At 37.3% G+C, this 24,305-nt stretch overlaps 1 protein-coding gene across 1 annotated transcript; it reads right to left on the reverse strand.

Annotated features, from left to right (window-relative positions):
- Positions 1-21,049: 21,049 nt before the first annotated feature.
- Positions 21,050-24,035, reverse strand: LOC109013565 ((-)-germacrene D synthase-like). Its single transcript, XM_035686140.1, has 7 exons — positions 23,858-24,035; positions 23,359-23,641; positions 22,765-23,137; positions 22,415-22,633; positions 22,194-22,329; positions 21,762-22,010; positions 21,050-21,651 (listed from the first exon to the last, which is right to left on the reverse strand). Exons 1-7 carry the CDS (start codon positions 23,990-23,992, stop codon positions 21,358-21,360), a joined length of 1,689 nt encoding a protein of 562 aa, XP_035542033.1. The 5' UTR covers positions 23,993-24,035; the 3' UTR covers positions 21,050-21,357.
- Positions 24,036-24,305: the final 270 nt, after the last annotated feature.

Raw genomic sequence — 24,305 nt, forward strand, 5'->3', positions numbered from 1 at the left:
TATATTTAGACTAAAATTATAAATAGTTGAGTTGAAATTTCTTAGGAATACCATTGGTAAATTGATAAAGAAATGAGTAAAAAAATAAAAAAGAAGAATAATTTCTGAATTTGCATTCTTATAAGAAAATTGTTAATTTTACTTCTAAAATTTATATGTCAATTCAAAAAAGCTGAATTATAGAAACGAGCTATATAAGAATTATAAAAAAACAGGTAGCTAGTTACAGGCTAGGTTAATGATAAACTAAGTTTTATCTTTTTCTTAATAAAATGTTTCTCTGGCCTAGATAATTACAAATTTCAAAAGGAAATGATATAATGTGAATATCATTAATTTCTAATATTTTTCAATTCATATACAATTGAAAAAAATGTAATTAATTTGCAAAAGTAGCAAGGTTAAACAGAAGGCGTACTGACTATATAATAATAATATATAATACAAGAAATAAGTACTTAATTTGCAGGAAGGTCATAAATCATTGATCCTCATGTTTTACAAGAGATAATAGAATCATATATATAATCTTATGAGTGGCTAAAGTGAAATGCCAAAAATATCATCCTATATAAATTAACCACAGCCACATGCAGGATGACGATATATACATCGCCTTCGCGTTCTAGTACTGTAAATTTGTAATTTTGACTAAGTATTGAATTTTTGGCAGTGTGCCTACATCCATAGAAGTGGTTGAATTTTTACTGAGTATCAAAATAGGATGTAGAAGCGGTTGAATTTTCACTAAATATCAAATTAGGATTACATCATATGTATTTATACTGAATTTTCACTCTCAACATCAGCTTACTTTATCTATATACGTGTTTCACTAAATATTAGCCACATACTACAACAATACATATATGCATGCATCATGTGATCATATATGTACGTGGGGGGACCGAAAGTGCCAATATAAGTCCCTGAGGATCAGGTATCTGGACAAAGTCCGTTACTCTCACCCGAGCGTTGAGTAGGCTTACGAGTGATGAGTGGAAATCTCCTTACATATGCAATGTTAATAGGCTTCTATATATCGACCGTTAGTACTTGATCCGCATGATGTTCAGGAGTAATTTTTTTTATCATCGTACGTGAAGCACTGGCCCCATCTCTTTACCATGCATCATGATCATGTAGTCCTTAAGGTTTTTATTTTTTTTCAACTAATTTCGACCCACCACTCCACGCCTTAAATATTAGAATTAACATTTAATAAAATGTCGAGTATTTAACAAATAAATAAATAAATAAATAATGAAAGTATTTATAATAATAAATAATACTTGATCAAATATCATGAATGATCTTTGATATTTACGAGGGATTGTAGATGATGGTAAAATGAGTAATTATACACACCTTAAATTATTTTCCAACTTCTTTTGCAACCAATTAATGTAATTATGCCACTTCATTAAAAATAGTTTTAATTTTACCTAATTACCATACATCCAATATTTCTAGTGTTATAAAAAAGATGGTAAAAAATGATATAAATTTATCATTTTACTAGTAGAATTTTTTTTTGACTATTTTGGCCGTATTCATGACTTTGAAACTTGCATATTGATGATCCTGAGCTAGCTACAATCATGACTTATTGGCCGCCGGATAAATCATATTTCTAAACATAATAAAAAACATACAAAAGATTTCCGGCCTGTTGACTGTTTCATTTTGATCTGTGGCGTGTTCAGGCCACCTTTTAGAATCACCTGACGATAATAGATGTTCGAATGCAAAAAACGAGCCTCCAGGATTGAATATTTATAATAAATAAATAGTTAGCGTTTTTAAAACATTATATATATTATGGGATTATATTTTAGATTCAGAGCTCATAGAAAATATATTGATAAGAAAGAGTTACGATCACGATGTTGATAATCTCTGTGGAGGGATAAAACATCAGATCTAAAGACTAGGCCAGCCCACCTGGTTAGGAGTCAGGGGACAGGAGCCATAAGGCGTCAGGAGATAGGGCGACTGTCAGGGATCAGGAGGTAGGGGATGTCAGAGGAAATGGAAAAGGGATAGTGCTACAGTTCTCGTTGGGTTCTGCTGGGGGCTTCCGTTGGGCTGCAGTTATTTACTACTTGCATGTATTCTTTTTTAAATTATTTTTTATATAGATTTTTTTAATATTTTTAAAATATAAAATAAATTTAAAACATCATTAAAAATATTTTTTAATCAAAAAGTAAAAAAAAATTATTAAAAAATACTTCATTAATTATAAAGTAAAATAAAAAATTATAAAAAATATTTTTTATTTTATTTTGTTATTAAGAAAGTATTGTTTAATAATATTATGATTTTTTTTTTTTTTTTATAAAGGATGATGCTAGAACTACGGTTGAGCTTTTGCTGGATCTAACATAGTGTTTTTTTATGTGTTTTTTTTAAGTTATTTTTTATATAGATGTTTTTAATACTTTTAAATATTTTTAAAAAATAAAATAAATTTGAAACATCATTAAAAAATACTTTCTTAATCATAAAGTAAAAAAAAATATTAAAAAATATTTTCTTAATCACGAAGTAAAATAAAAAATAGTAAAAAATATTTTAATATTTTACTTCGTGATTAAGAAAGTGTTTTTCAATAATTTAATAAATTTTTTATTTTTTTAAAATATTTAAAATTATTAAAAAAATCTATATAAAAAAAAAAATATAAAAAAATACAGGAGCCCCCAGCGGGGGCTCTAGCATTATTCATGGAAAAGAGGGGAGAGCTGACACAAGCAAATGGGTTCGGTCCTATCACTGTAGGCTGGATAAAAAGCCTTTAGTCAGATAACCAACCCACACTCTCTGTCGACTTCGTCTTCTTCGTCTTCTTCGTCTTCTTCTTCTTCCTCAGAAAGAAGTGCTCAAGTGAGATTTTCTTCTCCAACAAATGGATCTCAATTTTTCATTGTACAGTGAGATGAGAGGGACCTTGAGTGACTGTAAACAAATATATTATAGTGAAAATTTTCCTCTCGAAATCTCTGTGGACGTAGGCTTAGTGTCGAACTACGTAAATCTTTGTGTCTCATTCTCTTTATTTTCTCTACACTTATTTGTCATGGACGTACACACCGTCATCATACAGCCGCACCGGAACACTGCCAAGGGCGCCAAACAACACCGATCGAGACCCAATTGACTCAGTGGGTTGGAAATGACTCTTTCTCTCATTTCGATATGTTGTGCGATTTTTACAGCATCAACATTGACACCGTCTATAAGAAGTGATTTCCTCTCTTCGCAGGAGGTGAGAGAATGACGATTTTCCGGCATGCTAAATAATTACCCGACGAGCAAATGACATCCTCCCAGATTAGTATCCTTAGCTTTTTAAATTTTTACATTTATAAAAAATGTTACTATAGAAAATGGGCGAGTAAATCTTTTCTCGCCTAAGCGAGGAATCGAGCTCCTTACCACTACACTCTGTTCACTTTCATTAAACTATGCAAAAAGTGAGCGCACAGTAAAGACCAATCACATAAAAATCACACTGCCCGGACACTAGAAGGCAAACACTATGCATTTAAGTGCACGGTAACACACAAGCACTGCACCCCAAGTGCACAGTGCCATGCATGCACCGTGGTGCATGCACGACTGTTGTGAACTCGTAATGGGGCACATCGAGATGTGCCCAAAGCCTGCGGCTCCACGCTGCGAGCCCAACTGACTCGCCGGCGGTCACCACTCGAACTGCTTACGATTTCTGATCCCATAGCCACGGCCCCTGTCACAGGGGTCATGAACAGTGCACCCCATGCACACGAAGTCCAGGGCACAACCCAGTTGCGATGCGGAGGGAGAGGGCGCCGACGCCCACCATGTGGTTCGCTGGAGTGGTTTGTCTTTGCAGGTGCATCGCTGGCGACACCCCCCCGGGGAGGCAGCTCCGACAAAAGGACCACAAAATTGTGGTCTTGCACCGTCTGAAGGCCTCACAGCCTAGGCACGACGGGAACAACAGCGGCCACCAGGTGGTCCGCTGATCACCTCCACTTTCGCCTGAGGGGCTACCTCCTGCGGTGGCCACTTGCAAGCATCCTTGCGGGAGCACGATCCTATGCACTCAAGATGGTCTTGGACCCACGGTAAAAGGAAAACCGCATGGTGGATGGTCAACTGCCACAAGGGCCACTGGCATTACCTGCCACAACCATGATGGTCACCTCTCGACAGTCGCTCACTAGCACAAAGACCCATATGCTCGGAAGCCATGCACCAATTTGGGAACCACCAGCTCGGGAAGCATCTGCTCAGACACCACTCACAGACCAGACTCCCATCGCTAGGACACCACGCACACAGAACTTCCCTTTAATCATCAACCCAGCGAGGCTCTCGACCTCACGGACCAGGCCCCCACCGCTCGGGCACCACTCACCCACCGCTCGGACACCACTCATCCAACTCGGGAATAGAACCATCGATCCCCCCTCCATAGATTGGTGCCACCCCACAGCTTGGCAACCCTATGACTGAGCCCCTCCTCCATGACTTATTGCCACTCGACAGCTCCTCAACGGAATGGGACTCGGCAGCTCCTCCTCTGCCACTCGACCAACTCTGGACTCTTCTCCTCGGACACTTAACTCGGTAAGCACCACATGCACGGACTCCTCACAGCTCGGTAAGCACTACGTGCATGGACTCCTCGTAGCTTGGTAAGCACCACATGCATGGACTCCTTAGAGCTCAGTAAGCACTACGTGCATGGACTCCTTGCAGCTTGGTAAGCACCATGTGCATGGACTTCTCACAGCTCGAACTTGGCAAGACTCAGCTCGGACCAGTCACCTGCGGTGCTCGGGCAAGACTCGGACTATCCCTGCAGACTCTCCTAACAGGCTCACCCGGATTCTCCCAGCGGTCTCACTCGGACTCCTAGCGGGATGAACCTGATTCTCCTAGCGGGCTTTCCCAGCGGGCTCACCCGGACTCCTCCAATGGGCTCTTCCAGTGGATGTCCCAAGCAGGCTCACCCAGACTCCCCTAGTGGATTCCCCCAGTAGGCACACCCAAACTCAGCTAGTGGGTATGCACAGACTTTAATCAGTAGGCAGATCCGAACTATTTTAGTCAAGCCTTAACAGTGACACATCTCCAATCTTCGTTGCGCTCCGGCAGAATAATTCAGCACAGACAAGCACCTCGCGAGCCCAGTCCCTCGGTTGGCCACGATGCATAGGGTAAGGGTGAGGGCCTTTCAAGATCTGCACCTTCACAACTAGTCGGACACGAGTCACTTGACTCGCCGACCTTCGTGCAGTGCATGTTCACGATACATTGACTAAGGGCCAAAGCCTTTTGAGCTTTCCCCTTCACAGCCAGTTGGACACAAGTCCCTTTACTTGTCGACCTTCGTGCATCACAAGCTAGTCTCTCGGCTGGCCACGATGCATTGGCTAGGGCCTCCCGATCTCTGTCCCTTCATAGCTAGTTGGACACAAGTCACTTGACTCGCTGACCTTCGTGCAGTGCATGGTCGCGATGCATTGGCTAAGGGCCAAATCGTCTCAAGCTTTCCCCTTCATAGTTAATCGGACACAAGTCTCTTGACTTGCTGACCTTCGTGCAGCACAAGCCCAGTCCCTCGACTGACCACCATGTGTTGGCTGACTATCGAGCTTTGCCCCTTCATAGCCAATTAGACACGAGTCACTTGACTCGCCAACCTTCGTGCAGTGCATGGTTGCGTTGCATTGGCTAAAGGGCCAAAGCCTCTCGAGCTTTCTCCTTAACAGCCAGTCGGAATCAAGTCCCTTGACTTGCCGACCTTCGTGCACCACAAGCCCATCCCCTCGGCTGGCCACAATGCGATGACTAAAGGCCAGAGCCTCCCGAGCTCCACCCCTTCATAGCCAGTTGGACACGAGTCACTGGACTCGCCAACCTTCGTTCAATGCATGGTCACGATGCATTGGCTAAAGGCCAAAGCCTCTCGAGCTTTTCCCTTCACAGCTAGTCAAACACAAGTCTCTTGACTTGCCGACCTTCGTGCACCACAAGTCTAGTCCCTTGGCTAGCCACGATGCATTGGCTAAGGGCCAGAGCCTCCTGAACTCTATTCCTTTACAGCCAGTCAGATACAAGTCTCTTGACTTGCCGACTTTCGTACTACAAGCCGTGTCTCCAGACTCACCATGATGCATAACCGTTGCCAGCGGGTTACCTTCGGGAACCAGCCTTCGGAGTTAACAAGCCTCCAAGCTCCAAAATTGCTTAGCACGGGTTACCTTCGAGAACAAGAAGACGAGCTATGCAACCACCTAAAGTGGACCCAGGGGTCGACGAGCCCCCTGACTACTTGCGTGGGCTACTTCACACAAACTCCAACACTAACAACAAATAAAAAACAAAGGCATCAAACGAACAAGATCTTTACAAATAACGACAAACATCCAAGCTCCGCGCTCACACTATACATGGTCGAGCCGGCCTCCCACCACATTTGAGCTCCTTGCTTGCATCATACACAGTTGAGCCAGCGTCTCGCCACATCCGAGCTCCGCGCTTGCATCATACACGGTCGAATACACCCCCGCCTGAAGTTGCACCTGGATGCATGTTCGCATAAAAATATATTTGCAAATGCACAAAATCGTAACAAGTAGTAAAGTATTTTAAAGAAAACGATTATCGAACCCACATGGAATAATTATGCTATTGAGTATTGAAATTGACTAAATTAGTTACCATTTGGAAAACCGAAATTTGAAGAATGGTTTATCTAAATTAAACTAAAGAAAAGAACATTAAAATTAAAATCTGAAAAATAATAAGAATAGATTTAGAGCATTTGACTTCACCTAACAAACCCCATACAATTTATTCTTCCTTATTATAGAATCCCAATTATCCCAAGTTGATGATAAAAATCTCTTAACTATTCAATATTTTATCTCAAACAATACAAAAACTATCTCCAACTAATAACTCCATATTTCTATGTGAATTTGACTAATTGGAGAGTCATTAAGTTCTTTGGATTTTTTTTGAAAATCACAATAGTCGTGGTAAAGCATATATGATTTCGCTCAACTAATGATGTTTAATTCTAGAGCTTTAATCACAAATCAACCCTCGGTCTCATTGCAATCCAAAATATTGAACGATAGTTAGCTAGAAAATTGTAAGCATTAAGAATAAGGAATAAACACTCAATCAGGAAAATATTGAAAATAAAATAACTTGGAATATAAACTGTGAGTTCAATGCTAGGCTACATAAAAAATCTAGAAAATAGAATTAGTTCATAATGAAATTGAAAAGAAAAAAAAATAAAACTGGTGTTCTTCGTTGAAGTCGGCTGATGAAGCATGCGGCTCTCGCCTCTGCCCTCCAGTTCCGCCTTCTTGAAAGAACACTCAAAGAAAAAATTCTGAAATTCTAAACTCCGACTCAGACTCTAAAACATAAAAACTATCGCCTCCGATTCAAAACTTCCCTCTATTTATCCCACAAGTTGAGATTAAATAGATGTTGGAATTCAAATGTGGAAACAAGATAACTGTAGCTACAATCTAGCCTAAAGATCTGGGAATTAGTTTATAAAGATAAATGTTAACATAAAATAATTATCCCAAGAATAACAAAATTATCTAAAATGGAAGGTTCAATGATATGTGGCTTGAATTGCGGAGCTCAGAAGGATTTGGTTGCCAATAGATTGATTGTGGAACTCGAATTTGGTGGTCAACAGCAGATTGATTCTGGTCAGGATGAATTATCCCACCGAGTAGATGTCGTGTGTGCTAAATATAACTGGCGTGGAGGTCACAGATGAACGGGCGTAGAGGTCACAAAGACCACACGACCCTCTCCTCTCCTACCGAGTGGAAAGACTCATGACCGAGATGAAAGACTCCTCTCGCCTTTTCTAGTTGTTGCCTACGATGTTGTTTAGGTTGGTCTTTTAAGTTGATCGTTTAGACTAGTCACCCAATCTAACCACCTAGAGTCTTGTCACCAAATCTTCATGCCTTTTGGTCGCGCTTTCTGATCGCGAGTTTCCTCACCTACCGATAGGTAGGACTTCTTGCTTTTGGGCGAGAGAAATCTCTTTGTTGCCCACGGGACAAGGCATCTCGCCCAAATCTCATCGGCTTTATTCAAATCTCACTACTTCTCATCGGTCTGGATCCGTAGTCTCTTCTTTTATAATAAAATGCTTTCATTTTGCACTAAATCTTCTCATTCTTTCAAATTCAAGAAAATAAATAAAAATATGTAGAAATAAAATAAAATTAATAGTATTGAAGGAAAAATAACACTTTTCATAATTAAAAGAGTGATAAAAATCACATAAAAATAAAACTTATCAAGACATTTATTACTGAACACAAGCAAATTGTTTTATTTTCTTGTTGATGACTCATTGCTGCATATTTTATCTTAAAGATTCTCAAAGATTTTTTTGAAAACAAGTTGCCCTTAAGAATCGTGAGCTACTGTGGAGGGATAAAACACTAGGTCTAAAGACCAGGCCAGCCCATTTGGTTAGGAGCTAGGGGACAAGAGGGGATAGGAGCCAGCCATGGGGGGGGGGTTAGGAGGTAGGTGTCAGGAAGGTCAGGAGGTATGAGGGGTTGTCAGGGGTCAAGAGGTATGGAAGGCTGTCAAAGGAAATGGGAAAGAGGAGGGACTGACACACGCAAAGGGGTCCAGTCCCATCACTGCAGGCTGGATAAAAAGCCTTCATCCAGATGACTAGCACACACTCTCTCTTGACTTCGTCTTCTTCTTCTTTCCCGGAAAGGAGCGCTTCAGTGAGATTTTCTTCTCCAACAAATGGATCTCAAGCTTTCTTTGTACAATGAGATGAGATGGACCTTGAGTGACTGTAAACAAATATATTATAGTGAAAATTTCCCTCCCCAAACCTCCGTGGACGTAGGCTTAGTGCCGAACCACGTAAATTAGTCTGGACCGAGATTAAGATCGGTCGGTCTCGGTTCATATTTTAGAAGAGTTTCGGTTCGGTCCTGATCTAGGGTTTTTCCACCCTAGACTGGACCGGACCGGACCGAATGAAAAATAAAAATAAAAATATATTATATATATATTACTTATGTAATAATTATACAATTTATTACGTAATTTTCATCTAACCTATCACCATTAACAATATAAAATTTTAAATATGTTATTAACACTTGTTAATATTCCATCAATTAACTAATATATAATATTAAATAGCTAATTATATAGTAATTATATAAATTAATAATGTAATTTTCATCTAATTTATTATCATTGACCATATAAAATATTTTTTTTATTGAATTAGTTACATAATCCACATTAATAAGTCACATAATTTTAATTTAATATTTTAAATAAATTTTTTATTAATTGTTTTAAAAAATAAAAAAATAAATAGGTTGGACTGACCGGACTGGACCAGACCTAGAGCTACCGGTCCAGTCTGGTCCCTATGGGTGTTCGGTCTGGTCCGAGAAAATGATGGACCGAAAATATTCGGTCCATTGCCGAACCAGACCGACCGATTTGCACCCTTATCCAAAACTATTTATTCGCAAATACTTCATCTCCCTTTTTTACCTTATTTTAGACTATTTTGTTGGCTATTTTTTTCCTCATGTCTCATACAGACTGATCTTAGTTTAAGTAATTTAATAAAAATATTTATCATCCACTTTCTCCAGTCCACAACAAAATAAAATGGGAGGCTATCAGAAGTTCCAAGGGGAAAAAGTGTGAGGTTCGTAATTTTCAGAGAAAACTGGAAGGGATCCAGAAGGATTCGCGAAATCAAACATCCACAGAGAGAGGCGATCGGGATTTCACCCAGACAGAGAGAGAAAAGTCATGACTCTCCAAAGATCAAGAGTTAAGCAAGAGAGAGGGAGAGATTAAGAGAGAGTAACCTATGATGCGGAACTCTTTATCAAGATTTTATGTCTACTTGACTGACTGAAATGAAGCAGTGGAACTCTTGATCGAAGTCGAGAGTCGGACGAGTTCTTTATCAGTGACTAGGGTTTCTACAGTAGGGAGAAGAGACTTGAGAAATTGTTCGATTTCGACGGATTCGATAGATTGTCTTGTTTAAAACCCACTATTAAATTTTGATCCGATGAACCTGTGTTTGTTTGGGTTGGACAAATCGGATGTCTTGGACGGCCGGATTGGGCTAAGGCCCTTTATGCACATGCCTACATTGTGTCATATAACACAATGTAGAATGATATGACACAATATAGAATGCATGTGCAAGTGTGTCCAATGCTCAAAATTACATAAATACCTCACTATATTTCTAAAAAAAAATAAATATGAATTCTAGAAAATTACTTTAACATTTAACAACTATCTCACCCATGCCAAGAAATGACATGATCCTGCATGGGATAGCCAGAGGTTACCAGTCCGACTCGCATATATTCCTTGAGGGTTGGGATGTGTTTTACACGAAAAGATTTGGCTTCATCGAAATATGCCCGGACCAGAAATTCCATCTGGATTTTAGTTAAAATTAAACACGATGCATGGCATTAATTAACTAGGAGGCATAAATATATGATGATTGAATTGCTTATAAATTGTATCTTACGGCATCTTTTGATTGCATGATCAGTTTAACAAAGGCCTTTAAAAAAGTATTTGACCCGCGTGTATACACAAACACACACATATATATATATATATATATATATATATATATATAGGAGTCCTCCTCAATTGTATTTTTGGCACCATCTGAAAAATAGAAAAAGATTCTCTCTCTTTTTGTTCTCTCTTAATAAAATACTTAGACTGTGAATTTGTTAAGTGTTACTCTAGTTCTATACTACGTAGTACACTTTCACCACTAAGAGGAAACTCTTGAAGTTTATCAATCTGGAAAAACTTGTAGAGTTATTCTCTAAACTGAACTTGAGGTACTTTTCCGCTGTACATTCTAACAATATATATATATATATATATATATATATATACAAATCTCCGCAAACGAGGGAATTAATATTGCATGTAAAATATATATATATTTCTGATAAAATGTCAATGTCACAGCCTGATTTAATAATAAAAATAAAAACACTATCTCTTCAGCCTTATCCCGTTGGCAGTATTAGTACTATCAGGAAAAAGTTAAAACACGACTTTAATTTGCTGATTCAATATATATAATTCCAGAATTATTATAAGGTGGCCGTTCCTGATCATGTTTCAAGTTTGATTGAGGGGGTACTGCCTGGGATAGATCAGCTTCGCATGCAATTAGCTAGGCTTGAACTGAAATTAATGGAGTTTTCCATGCTAGCTTTAATTTGCATGAGATCGGCGACCACATTAATCATTCGATCTCCTCATGTTTTGTCCCATATGGTATTAATTTGTGTGGCTGAAATGGAAGTAGTACTAGTACGTACCACTCATCTCTTAATTAACTACTCATTTTAATTATTTCATATCAGATCATGTGTGTCCCGAAGGGAATATATTTCATAACTAAGTCCGAGGAACCGCGCGAAATGATACCGATCTAATAGGAGGTGAAATTTAATAACCAATTAATTAGTTAATTAATTAATGACCTAGACCATCCAATTTATTCTAAATTAAATATTAAATTTTTTAAATTTGTCTTTTAATTTTCACACAATGGCACTCGATCCATTGAAAACAGATCAATATTTATAAAATGATCATCAGATTCTTAATTTTTCTTTTCAAGCCTGCAAGAATTTGTTTGCAGATTTGTCAATATTAGATAGCCTGTAACCTGAGCCAAATCCAATGCCAGCTAATTATTTCAAAATCTGTATTCAAAGTAATTAACGTCCCGTACCCATTGCAGGGGTTCGGTATGAGACACAACGTTTAATTATCAGTAAACATTTTTTTCGGCGTTAATTGTAAATAACTCATCTTAAAAAATTATTTCTATAAAAAAAAATTGATCATTCTTTATAAATATGTTTAAGATCTTATCTACAGATAATGTGAGATTATTTTTTAACACCCTCTTTCACGTGCAGGTAAGTATTTTTCTTGATCCTTGTCACGGGATAAGTAGTGTGGGCTCCCATTCGTTATGGGACAGGTTCTGATACCATGAAGAAATTCATGAGACTGATTAATCTCATAAAATTGATTTTACAAGAGACAAATGTTTATTTCTTATGAACATATTCAAGATTTTGTCTACAAATAATGTGAAATTATTCCTCAACAAATTGTTGCCGTCGAATTGGGATTTTATGATTTTTCTGTAGTTTTGGTTCTGTCGGCAAATTTTTTTTTCCTATAAATTGAAATTTTTTCAGCTGAACTTGCAAAAACGGTGGAAAAAAAAGCCATCCATTTGTTACGTACGTTAATTGGTGCCGTCGAATGGGATTTTATGATTTTTCTACAATTTTAGTTCTGTCGGCAAAAACATGTTTCTACAAATATGAAGTTTTTCAAGCTTTTCTACAATTTTTTGATCCGTCCCAAAAAGGTTTCTCTTTCTACAAACTGAACTAATTTATTATTTCCTGCAGTTTAAGAATTCGGTTGAAAAAATTTGAAATAATTGAGATCAATCTATAAACTTTCCTGCAGTTTTACAGCCGTCAAAATTGGGTAAGTTCTTTTGATTTTTTTTTTTCCCCCACCAATAAGCATTTGTTCTTCAAAAGCTGCATTAATTGGATTGGCCTGGCTTTTAAACTACTATTACAATTGCAACCGCTTGAAGAGCCATTTAACATTCATTATTATTGGGACTACGAATTAGCTGTACAAAAATCATTAAATTTTCAGAAATATCTCAAAACTATATCTAGTGTATATCCTGTTACACATGCAAAAACATAGATGGGGGTAATTGAGTTGCACAGGCAATCTGGTCCAACACTTTCAGGTCAATGTCATCAATTCTCGGTAACAGTAAATGGGAGAGTCATGAATTCTAGTAACCAAGCTGGTTTCTATCTAATATTGTTACTATAACAGTTAAATAAAATCCATAACACTTGTATAAAAAATAAAAAACCATAAGTGCTGCAGACTCATTTATGCTCTATATATTGATGCTATTAGATTTCAACTATAGATGAATAATTGAAAACAAGTATTCTCATCACACACATCAATTCAATCTCATAATATTTATACACATGCTTTTGCAGCTAAAAACAAATATGAAAACATGCATTATACTTTCTATTGACCACCTGCAACGTCTAAGGCAAGATAAAAAAGAAAATCCATCAGCAGTATAACTCAAACAATTTAGTCCATTGATAGATAACATCATACTTCATTATGCTCCCTAATTACATCACAACATAACCTCTTCCTACATGTTATTCTTATCGACATGTATCAATTTGCCTCTATGAAAATAGAAAAACCCCTTGTTTGGTGAACATTCTTGAACTGCACAAAATCAAAAAACTGGATATATGAATCCTGCAATTAACTCTTGTCCACATTGAACCGCATATTACAAATTTTTGATGAAAAACACCAACTCTAACTACAATCCGTGCCAAGTATAAACCACAGCCCATCATATATTTATATAAGAGAGACAAACAAACATTTAAACCATGATTTGATCTAAGTTTCTGAAAAATACTAGGTCACATATATATATATGTGTGTGTGTGTGTGTGTGTGTGTAATTAAAATTTAATTTTAGGAACTTCTTTCTTGTGCAAATTTGGGGATGGTCGGATATTTGAGGCTTTTTGTATTATTTTTCTTGGTTCAGCAACTCACGATTAACCACTTGTTGGAAAGTTTTATTTTTCTTGGTTCATCAACTAGCAACATGTGTTTTATTTTAGGTTTCTGCCTTGAAATCTATTTCTTCCCAGGTTTTGCAGGAAAACTTGGGTGGGAGTTTTTTTGTGGTATGGTTGATGTCATGGAAAAATTCGCCTTGGTTGAGTCTACCAATCCAAGGACCAAGGTTTAGTTCGTATCAAACCATTTCATTCTAGTGTAATATATGGCTGTGGCATCACATGTTTTCTTAAGTTGGGCATCCACGAGTTGTTAGGATTCTTTTTTGTTTGCTTTCTCAGTTTTCCTTTCCTTTCAGTTTGCTTGTTTTTTTTTTTTTTGTGGGCTTTTGCATGTAGTTCTAATACTGCCTAGATAAGTTTTCAAGTATATATTTATAGCTCATTGGTTTGAAGCCGCCTTTAGTTCTTATGAATGCTTTGTTTAGTGCCAAAATGAAATTTTGGAGATTGGTCAAAATATGCTGTGCATATAGTTTGAAGCATATAGTGTAATGCCAACTCTAAGGTGTACCTGCTCCATTATTAAGCTTAGAAGATCGTACCAAGCATATAATGTAATGCCAACTTTAAGCAAAGCTCTAAGATGGTATGGATATGCCAACTTGTAGCTTATTTAGACTCCATATTTCCTCTGTTTTTTATTATAGTACCAATAGATATTGTAGAAATCATATTAATTTTTGCCTCTCTTTTTGCAATAGCTAGATAAGATATTAATTTTTTCCTCTGTTTTCCAGGTAGCTAGAAATCATATCAATTTTTCCCTCTGATTTTGGTTGAGTTTTTATTAAAACATTGAAAAAATTCATGAGCCTAACTCATCTTGAAAAACCGGTTCTACAAGAGATGATTACTCATTCTTTATAAATATGCCCAAGATCTTATCCATATGCAATGTGAGATTATTCCTCAACACCCTTCCTCTCGTGCAGACTATTATTTTTTTCTGGTCTTTGTCACGTGGTAAGTAGTGTGGGTACCGATTCGTTTCATGGTAGACTCTGATACCATGAAGAAATTTAAGAGTCTAACTCATCTCATAAAACCGGTTTTATAAATAATGATTGCTCATTTTTTATAGATATGTCCAAGACTTTGTCCACAGGTAATGTGAGATTATTCCTCAACAAACATGAGATACTTATCATTTCGATTTTTAGAAACTTTTTAATTGAGTTTGATTGAGTTGCATGATCCCAATTTTTTTTTTGCTTTGAAGGAAGGATTCACAAACCATGGAGCGGAAGAGCATTCTGCCATATGAACCATTCTGAAAAAGTATTGTGAATTTAATGGAGTAATATGTTCCAAAAATGCATTCTAAGAAATTTATTGATCTGCACGTGGAGTTATGTCTGCTCTTTAGATTTTCTTACTCATGCTTGTTTTAATTAGTGGGGATTTGACTTATATATCGCAGTTACGTAAGTTAGATGCTGATGGTGTAGGTCAGACTTGCGTCTGTGGACAAAAATACCAACTAAACAGCACATCGAGTGCCCAAACTAAAGCTTATGTTTTTCCTGAAACATGGATAATATGACTCTGCTGACTTGAGTGTTTCATGCAATTAATAGAAACAAGTGAATTTATAATTTACATTTCCTTGTATGTTAGTGAATGGCTGAGTTTACATTCCCTTGTGTGTTAGTGAATGACCGAGTTTGATTGAGTTTTTATCAAAACAAGTGGTACTTGTCAAAATTTAGACTTTCACAAACATTTTAAGTGAGCCTCTTTCAAACGTTCTTTTTCCATGGCAATAACGAAATTTAATTCCAACTCATTGTCAGACGACGAAGACTCAAATACTTCAAAGACGGGATCTATAAGAATTATATAGAAAGAAGAACTATAAGAATTGTGTAAATAGTATTATTTATAGTTGAAGTTTTAAGAAAATCAAAGGTATATTCTCATAATATACTAAATAATATATTAAGAATATTCTTTCACAATTATCGAAAATGGATATTCATAGAATATACCAAAAAATATATTGAGAATATTCTTTCACAATTATAAAAAATGGATATTCTTATAATACGCCGAAGAATATCTTGATAATATTCTTTGAGAATATTTTCATTATAAAATCTATTCTTTTTTATTTTTTGAATTAATTTATATTTTGGTTTATCTTATAATTTTTGATTAATTTAAAATAAAACATAATTATATGACATTGTATATGGGGGAGATATTACAAATATAAAAAAATATGAGGACATCATTGATAGCTAGAGAAAATATATGAAATGAATAAAAATATTAAAAAGTATAACATTTAAATAATATAAAAAAATAAATAGGTTGATGTGTAGAATATTATAAAAGTCAATTTGTAAAATAGAAAAAAATAACTTTTAATAATGTGTTATAAATAATAGAATGAAGAAGCCATTGATAATGCTCTATCTTTGACTTCTATGATCCATAAAACAATCTCGACTCCAACTTTCCGTCTTTGTGATTTCACATCATCAAACTTAGGCTGTGTTTAGTTGCAAGACTCAGCTGAACTCGGTTGAGTTCAGTCTAATTTTAATCTGAGTCTAACATCCAAACACTCAACTCTTAAATTACTAAACTCATCTCAACTCAAAACTTCCTTACACGTGAGACCCATAACTGTTTTCAACTTAACACATTTTTATACGTGAAACTCACAATCTTTTTCAACTTTCCATAAAAAGTACTAAATTCATCTTAATATCTAAACACACTTTAAATTAGTTTATATGAGCCTCACATAACTCGTTCCACTACTCAATTTACTACTATTCATAAAGAATTGAGTTCAATTGAGCTCAGCTCAACATCCAAATGGAGCCGTAACCTTTTCACTACTCGTGCCTCCAGCATGCAGACTTTCCTCCACTCTAGCTACTTTCTGCCCTATCATGTCTAGAGTAGTAATGATCAAGTAATTTCATTAAAAATAAATTTTAATATTATAAAGCTTCTCTCAATTTCATGTAGAGATGTAAAAAAATTATAAAATAGTTATAAAATTATTATTTTCCTTAAGCCTATGGTATTGCTCACTTTATTATTTTTTTATGTTCAGTTGATTCGATTGAAACTGGATACATCCATGCATGCTTGATGCATATGGAATTGATCATCTTAAAAAGAAGTTTTTTATATTGTTTGCAAACAATTATACCATGTTTGAAAGTGCTAACTTAGACATGATTACCAAACAATAAATAACTTTTTAATAGTAGGACTTGTAATCACTTAATCTCTACAACTAAAAGTCCTAAAGCTAAAATCTATATTAACCACTGCTATTTCAAGTATGCACTTATTAGAATTGGAACCAATCAAGTGCCCATTTTTTTTTAACAAATATATATATATATATATATATAATGACATGCATGTAGTTATCAAACACTGTCTCGGCCATGACATTCTACGTACGTGGATATTCCCGATTAGGATGAAAGCATATAGACTGTAAAATACGTGTCCCACCATTGGTTGTGGTCGTTAACCTGTAAATCGTCACGTAGGTGGTGTGCTTGGAATACTTCCGATACCTAAGTCAGCAATAAGTGGGGGATAATAACTCAAGAATGCTCAATCAGTTGATTCGAGTGTTACATGTTGCCATTATATATAGGCATGGAGAATATTAGATGAGTACCATAAATAGATCAATTTTGCACAATGCTTAGCTATTATAAGGCTTATCTCTGATGTATCAGAATTATCTAATCACCACGTTATCTATATTAATAACATGAGGGTTTATCCACCCTAATACACAGGGCAGCTAAGGCTTGCGTTCGATCCATGCGACTCATTTGAATAGTTATCCTTTATGGATGATGGACCTTGGGCCCCTAGTTTGAGATAGACCAAAATTAACTCCTCTAGTTACCTTGCTAATTCCTCTCATGTGTAAGCAAAGAGAATTCCCTAATGTTAGTTTGCTTTCTGAATATAAGTATCTTGCTTCGCTCAAATAAGGGGTTTGAGACCACTAGACTACCCCTCTGGGGGTTTTAGACCTATGGATTACCCTGTTGGCCCATTATTACTTTGCTCATCGTTTCCACTTACCACAAGGCGCGAATTTCAAACTTGAGAAATGTGCGTACGTTACTCAGTAACCATTGCCACGTTCTTTTTCAATCACGTCATTTAGTCAGGTAATGATGATCTGCAGTCATCACCTACTCTTAATTTCTCTACTCCTTCCCATTTTTCATCTTCTCCCTGATTTCTTCTTGTCTTCTTTACGTTCGTGAGACCCCATTATCTCGACTTCTTTATTTGTGACCTTGACCTTTCTCATCTTTTCTTTTCCCTATGCTTCTTCACTCTCTCATTTTCCCTTTCTCTTTGCTTCTTTGTCATCCCCATGGCCCAACGAAACACATCCCAAACCCCTTCTATCCTAGAGTCTTCCTCTGCTAAAGGCATCCCATGCTATGAAGCTTTTGGGTGGCGTTTCACCTTTACTGCCAGGGACTTGGCGAATTTGTGCAACACCTACTGGATTCCAGACTCTATACTCCTGGAACTCCCTTATCGTGGTTGCGTCATTGAAGAAGGGTTCGCCGAAAAGGTTGCTCTTCCTGTCTCTGCCCTCACCCACGGTTTGCAATTTCCTTTCTGTTGCCCAGTACGTGATGTTCTTGATCTTCTATGGCTAGCCCCTGCGCAGCTTCATTCTCACGCATGACGGGTTCTTCTTTGTTTTTGCACGTGTTTCGTTTGGTTTTGGAACCCGCTCGGGAAGAATATCCAGATTTAACTGCTCGAGAGTTCTTGGCGTTTTATTATTTGATGAGCTCTTTGGGCAACATTTGTAACTTTCGGATTAAGAATCAGCGGTTGACTCGTTTTGAGAGTCGCCATTCAAACGCCAAGCAATGGACGAGGAAGTTCTTCTTTGTCTTCAGCGTAGATTAGGAATTTTCCAATTCAGAGGCTATCCGTCGGGACTACCCAATTAGAGCCTCCTGGAGTAAGGTTCCCGACGAGAAAGGCCTAGCGGCGACTTTTGACCCTCTGTCTAAACGGGAGCAATCCTCGCGTCGACATGGTCGCCACCTGGGCAGCTGAGCATAAGGATGAGATTTGGACCAAGTTCCTTTTGACACCCGCCAATATTGATTGTTTCTTCGTAATGCTTGAACATTCGAAGGTCAAGGGTCACATTTTCTAACCAAGGCCATTACACCGTCTCCCCCAACGAAGCCTTCCTCTGAGTGTACACCAAAGGCCTTGTGAAAGCGCCCTCACCTTGCTACTATAGTTACGCCTCGACAAAGAGGGGGGCTAGGCATAGGTGTTGGCGCCTCCCCTTGGCTAACCAACCTTAGGGTACCCCACCTTCTACCCCCAGTCGTTCACCAACATGCGCACATTCTCTAGGTCTTGACGACCTCGAGGGCTTGATAGTCAAGCCTTTCTAACCTGGTGACCTCTTTTGATTTTGATCTTCCTCCTCAACGGCTCAATTCGGCATCTAGTCAGACGTTCGAGTTCCATATGTTTGGGATAGATGAAGATATAAATACATTCAAATATCAATATATTATCAATGAAATAGATAATTTAATCATATTAAAAAAATCATTCCTTACTAGAAGGGATAATAACAAATTTAAGATTTAAAACTATATATGCAAAATTTCTTAATATTAAATTTGGAGCTTACGTGCAATAAATAGTCCTTAGTTGGCCAAAGTGAACAAGTTAATTGTTAACGTTCTGTTTCGCACACCTTAATACAAGTTTCAATAACTCAGGTCTTCCGAAATGGGCTTGCAAAAAATAGGAGAGAAGGTAACTAGGGGCAGGCAGCCTTGGGGCCGGGGAGTCTCCGATGCCAAAGTTAGTAAGTATTCTTGGAAGTTTGTAAATAAGTAAAAAAGTTTAGGGGTTAGAGAGAGTATTCTCGTACTTGAGACCTGCTATTTATACCATAAATCTGAGGGGAAAGATCGTGTCTGCCCCCATAGAGTACTCGTCCTTCATACTGTTCCTTGTGTCAAAGTCTTTTAATGCGACGCGACTCTGCGATGGTGTCATTAATGTGGTGTGTAGCTCGGATAGGGGTGCCATTAATGCATCGGGGTTTTCCGATTTCCCTATCCTAGACAGTATCCTTGGTGATTCGTTGATATATTTCCTGTCAGAAGATCAAGAGCTCCCCACCCATTATGCCTACCATGCAGACGAGCACTTAAGAGGTAGACACTACTCAAGGGGATTTCAGATTGACGAGTCTCATCCCCTGCAACACACTCCCTCCTGCAGGTTGCGTTTAGAGGACCCTCCCCATGGGTCGGGTTGGAGACTTTATTTATTTTGGGTTGGGCCTTGGTCTTCATTCCCTTGGATTTCTTGCGCAGGCCTGCTGGGTCTAGATGGGGGGAAAACCCTTACACTAACAATATGCTAATTAGACTGTGTTTGGTAATTAAGTGAAGGTAGTTTGAGATTACTTCACTACTTTGCATAAAGAGTTTATTACTATTTATAAATTATTCACTACTTTTTCACTACTATTCACTAATTTTTTATTACTATTTACATATCATCAGAGATCACTTTAGCATCCAAACGTAGCCTAAAAGATTAAAAGTTGACAAAAAGTGGATTTAAGGTTTCATGTCAGGATCACAACGTAACAAAAATGTATTCAAACCATGCTAACAAAATATAAATGAACATCAATGAAGGTGTATTAGGCTCTGTTTGGTTACTCAGCCAAGCTCAGTGCAGTTCACTTTTAGACTTCTTCTACCATCCCAACAACAACTTGAGTTGCATCTGAGATTGAGTTAAGTGAGTTTGCACTGTAGATTGATTTAATGCTCTAGCCAAATGCTAGAGATGCCGCCCAAACTGTCAAAGTGATAGCTACAATAAAAAAGCAAGATTTTGTCCATTTTGCCCTTACTTTACTCCATCTGGTTGGCTGCAAGTGGACCCCACTAGAAAGTTTTTTGTCCTTTTGAGCAGTTGACGTCATTTGACTTTTTAATATGTTAGATGAATAGTAAAAATTAATGACGAGACCCATTTATTTTACAACTTCTCATAAATAAAACTGCTCAATCCCAAATACAATAATTTTCATTGGGAGGACAAGACTTAAGGTCCATTAGTCTTTCCCCGCCACAGGCTTAAGCCCGAATTGAGCCGTGTCATAAATTTTTCAAGAGAACGATCAATTTTTATACAGGTTATTGTGTGGTGTTTGAGATGATAATAGTAAAGCCATAATAATATATTTGCAACTCGAATCGATCACTTTATTCAACTTGAGTTTGAACAGCTACTAAAACTGTCATGTCATCAGAATATATATAAGAAGAAAGAGACCAAGAAATTTTTCGTATTTTCTATGGTCTCCCGGCCCCGAGCTTGTTATATATTTAGATCATGCTTGTGTCGAGCAATCTGCTAAACTTATTAATTTATTATACAGCTAGGGCCGTTTTCTTTTTCTTTATTAACACGTAAACGTAATCCTATCAACTATTCCTTAATGTGATCGACAGCTAGACACCGATGCATAGGTCGTCCATGCAGCTTATTATAAGGGCACAGGATCCACCATTAAAGACGCTACAAAATCTTTGAGAACAATTCCAGCATGTGTGTAGCCATCTTCGTCCTTGTACACGACATCAATGACACGTGCAAGGTTGAGAACTCGCATGAGAATTGGCATGGGGACTTCGGTTGGGTAGAGGCACTCTTTGTTTATATCCTTCCATGCATCTGTCACATGTTTCCTCAATTCATGGACTGCTTCTTCCTCTGTAACACCGTGCTGTGTCATGTAGCATTCAACAGCCGAAGCAACGTGCCCTCTCTTTTGCTCAAACTGCAAGCATTATTGTTGAAGAATCGTCTATATATGTTAGTATAATTAATTAATAGGACGATTTTATAAATTATTATTATAAAGAAAAAAAAGAAGAGAAATAATTAAACCTTGTGTGACACGATGTCATCCATGAGTCGGCAAACCACTGCTGAAGCTGTGACCATTTTAGGGTCACTGAACAACCATTCGAAGGAATCCTTTGTGACAATTTCTCCCATTCCGACTAAGGATGTGGTTGCTAACATTGCGTAGGCAGAGGTAACAAGAGCAAGGGGCATATATTCGTCCATTGTTGGTATGTATTTCTGGTGGAACCATTTGGCTTCTTGGTGGTATGCTCTAACTTGATTCTTCATCTGAGACAACGTACGTACGTAGATAGCAATTCACAATCAGAACAAATACTAATGTTTTTGAAACATATATTATAGTCAAACATAATATTTCCTGTTATATATATATATATATATATATATATATATATATGTTTGTTTGTTTTTTTGCTTAATTTCTCTGAATATAAAAACTATGATGCTTACTGCTTCTATTGCATACTGGACACGATACGAATTTTCTTCACCTAGGTTTTGCTCCATTTCAGTGTAAACGTCTAGGAGTGCCTGGTAACTCATTTTCATGTACTCTGGGAGTTTATCTGCGGCACTCATATCCCACCTGTAAAATCGGTAGTTTCTCCAGTTAATCAGAAAAAAATAAAGATTAAATGCAAATATGATCAGGATGTGTCTTTAATCTCAACCTCTCGATTGCTTCAGTAAAGAGGTCAAGTTCTTCAATTGTGCCATACACATCATAGATATCATCAATAACAGAGGTCATGGAGATCACTTTGGTTAGCATCCTCCTAGCAAAGCAATATTGGGGCTCAAAGTACACTCCCAGTATCCAAAAATAGCACTCAACCACCCTGTCTCTGATAAAGGGTAGCTTCCTTGAAAAGTCCAAGTCTTTCCACCAGCTGTAAAACATAATTTAAAAGAATCATTCTATCAATTACGTACCTACAATTATCATATCATCATGTACAAGCTGCTAGCTTACTCACAGTACTTGCAAGTACTCTTGAGATATTGGAGCTTAATAACTGACCTGGCAATCTCAGAAAGTTCTTTCTGGTGCACTTTCTGCAATAGGTTGAAATCCAACTTTGCAAACTTAAGAAGAACTTGATCGTGTGAAACGTCTTCTTGGTATACAGAAAAGTAATGCCTTGCCTCTAGCCTTTGTAGTCCTTTCCGGATAGGCTGTTTCAAGGCATTGGTTACTTGTGCTGCTAGAGGTCCGCTTAATTGGGATGCTACAGACTCAAGATGTGTGGTAGTGAAGACAAGAGCCTCATCCAATATATCTTCACCTTTTACCCTGAGATGTGTGGCTTCATACAAGCTTAAAATTCCTTTCACATCATTGCAAAGCGATCCCTTAAAATTCCCTTTGCTGTCCTTGAACTTGTTGAACATATCTGCCTCACAATATTCCAATGACATCAAATGAGTCATCCCATGGAAGGAGATTATATACATATGATATGTGTTAAAATAGTACTGTTAGGCACTTTTGAATCCCATAACCGTGAAACGGGTTCTGTCTTTTACTTTTAAAACCTTTAATTAGTTGAATATGTTTCCCTTGAAAAAGAATTCTGCAAACCTATAGAAAGAAATTGAAGCATGCATTTTTTACCGCACGAAACGTAATAGCCGTCTTGTCTAAGTAGTCGAAACAGCAGGGCAACAGTGTAGAGGTCATCTTTATATTCAGGGTCATCACTTTCATGAGTCTTCTGCAGTTGTTGCAGGATTGCTTGAATCTCATTATCAAAATGGTAAGACACGCCTAAGCGCTGAATAGCATCAACCAAGTTCAGTTTTTGTGAAGGCTTCTCAACCGTAGCCGTGAGCATCGTCCTCACATTTTCCTTCAATTCCTCAATTTGTTGCCTCATGATTTTCACATCAGACGTTTCCTGTACGAGCAAAAAGTATATATGCACTGTGACTCGTCCATGGAATAATATCATACTTTCAAGATTAAAATATTATGCCTTGAAAAGTAAGGGCTTAATTATAAGCTAACTAGCGTTAGTTACACCGAGAAATGTAAAAGTAGTGTTTGATTTACGAGAGTTCAAACACATGATGATGTCGTAATGTAAATACGATACATATCAATCTTTAATTACCAGGAATTCAGAAGCATATGAGAGGAAATGGTCACCCCAAATGCTGGGTTGAAAATTTGCTGAGCGACGGTTAATTTCTGGCATAACATGATTCTGAGCTGTTGGAGCAGCTACTGCTGAAACTTGAACAGACATTTTAGAAGTTAATTCTAGTGCTTTCTGTTCCAGGGGCTAGTATGAGATAAAACAGATTGCGGGTTCAGGTATTTATAGAAAGAGTAGTACTGTAAACGACGAATGGAATGACGCTACAGACCTGTATCACACGTTTTTCACGTTCTTTCTTTCCTTCCTTCTTTCTTGTGTTGTGTGTGTGGGCCCTGGGGTACGTACAGATGGGAAGCTACGTCTCTAATATAAAATTATAATTTTCCTAGATGGCATATATACGAACGTACAGATGAAATTAATAAGCGTAAATAAAAAATAATTGCACCGCTTCAGCTAG

Source organism: Juglans regia, chromosome 2, assembly GCF_001411555.2.
Source record: "Juglans regia cultivar Chandler chromosome 2, Walnut 2.0, whole genome shotgun sequence".
NCBI lineage: Eukaryota > Viridiplantae > Streptophyta > Magnoliopsida > Fagales > Juglandaceae > Juglans > Juglans regia.

What these genes read in the sequence shown, in the direction of transcription:
- LOC109013565 (XM_035686140.1), bottom strand. Translation starts at nt 23,992, where the DNA reads ATGTCTGTTCAAGTTTCAGCAGTAGCTGCTCCAACAGCTCAGAATCAT. An exon ending in GAACTTTCTGAGATTGCCAG is followed by an intron (nt 22,634 to 22,764) that starts GTCAGTTATTAA and finishes TATGTTTTACAG; the next exon opens with CTGGTGGAAAGACTTGGACT. An exon ending in TTTACTGAAGCAATCGAGAG is followed by an intron (nt 22,330 to 22,414) that starts GTTGAGATTAAA and finishes CCGATTTTACAG; the next exon opens with GTGGGATATGAGTGCCGCAG.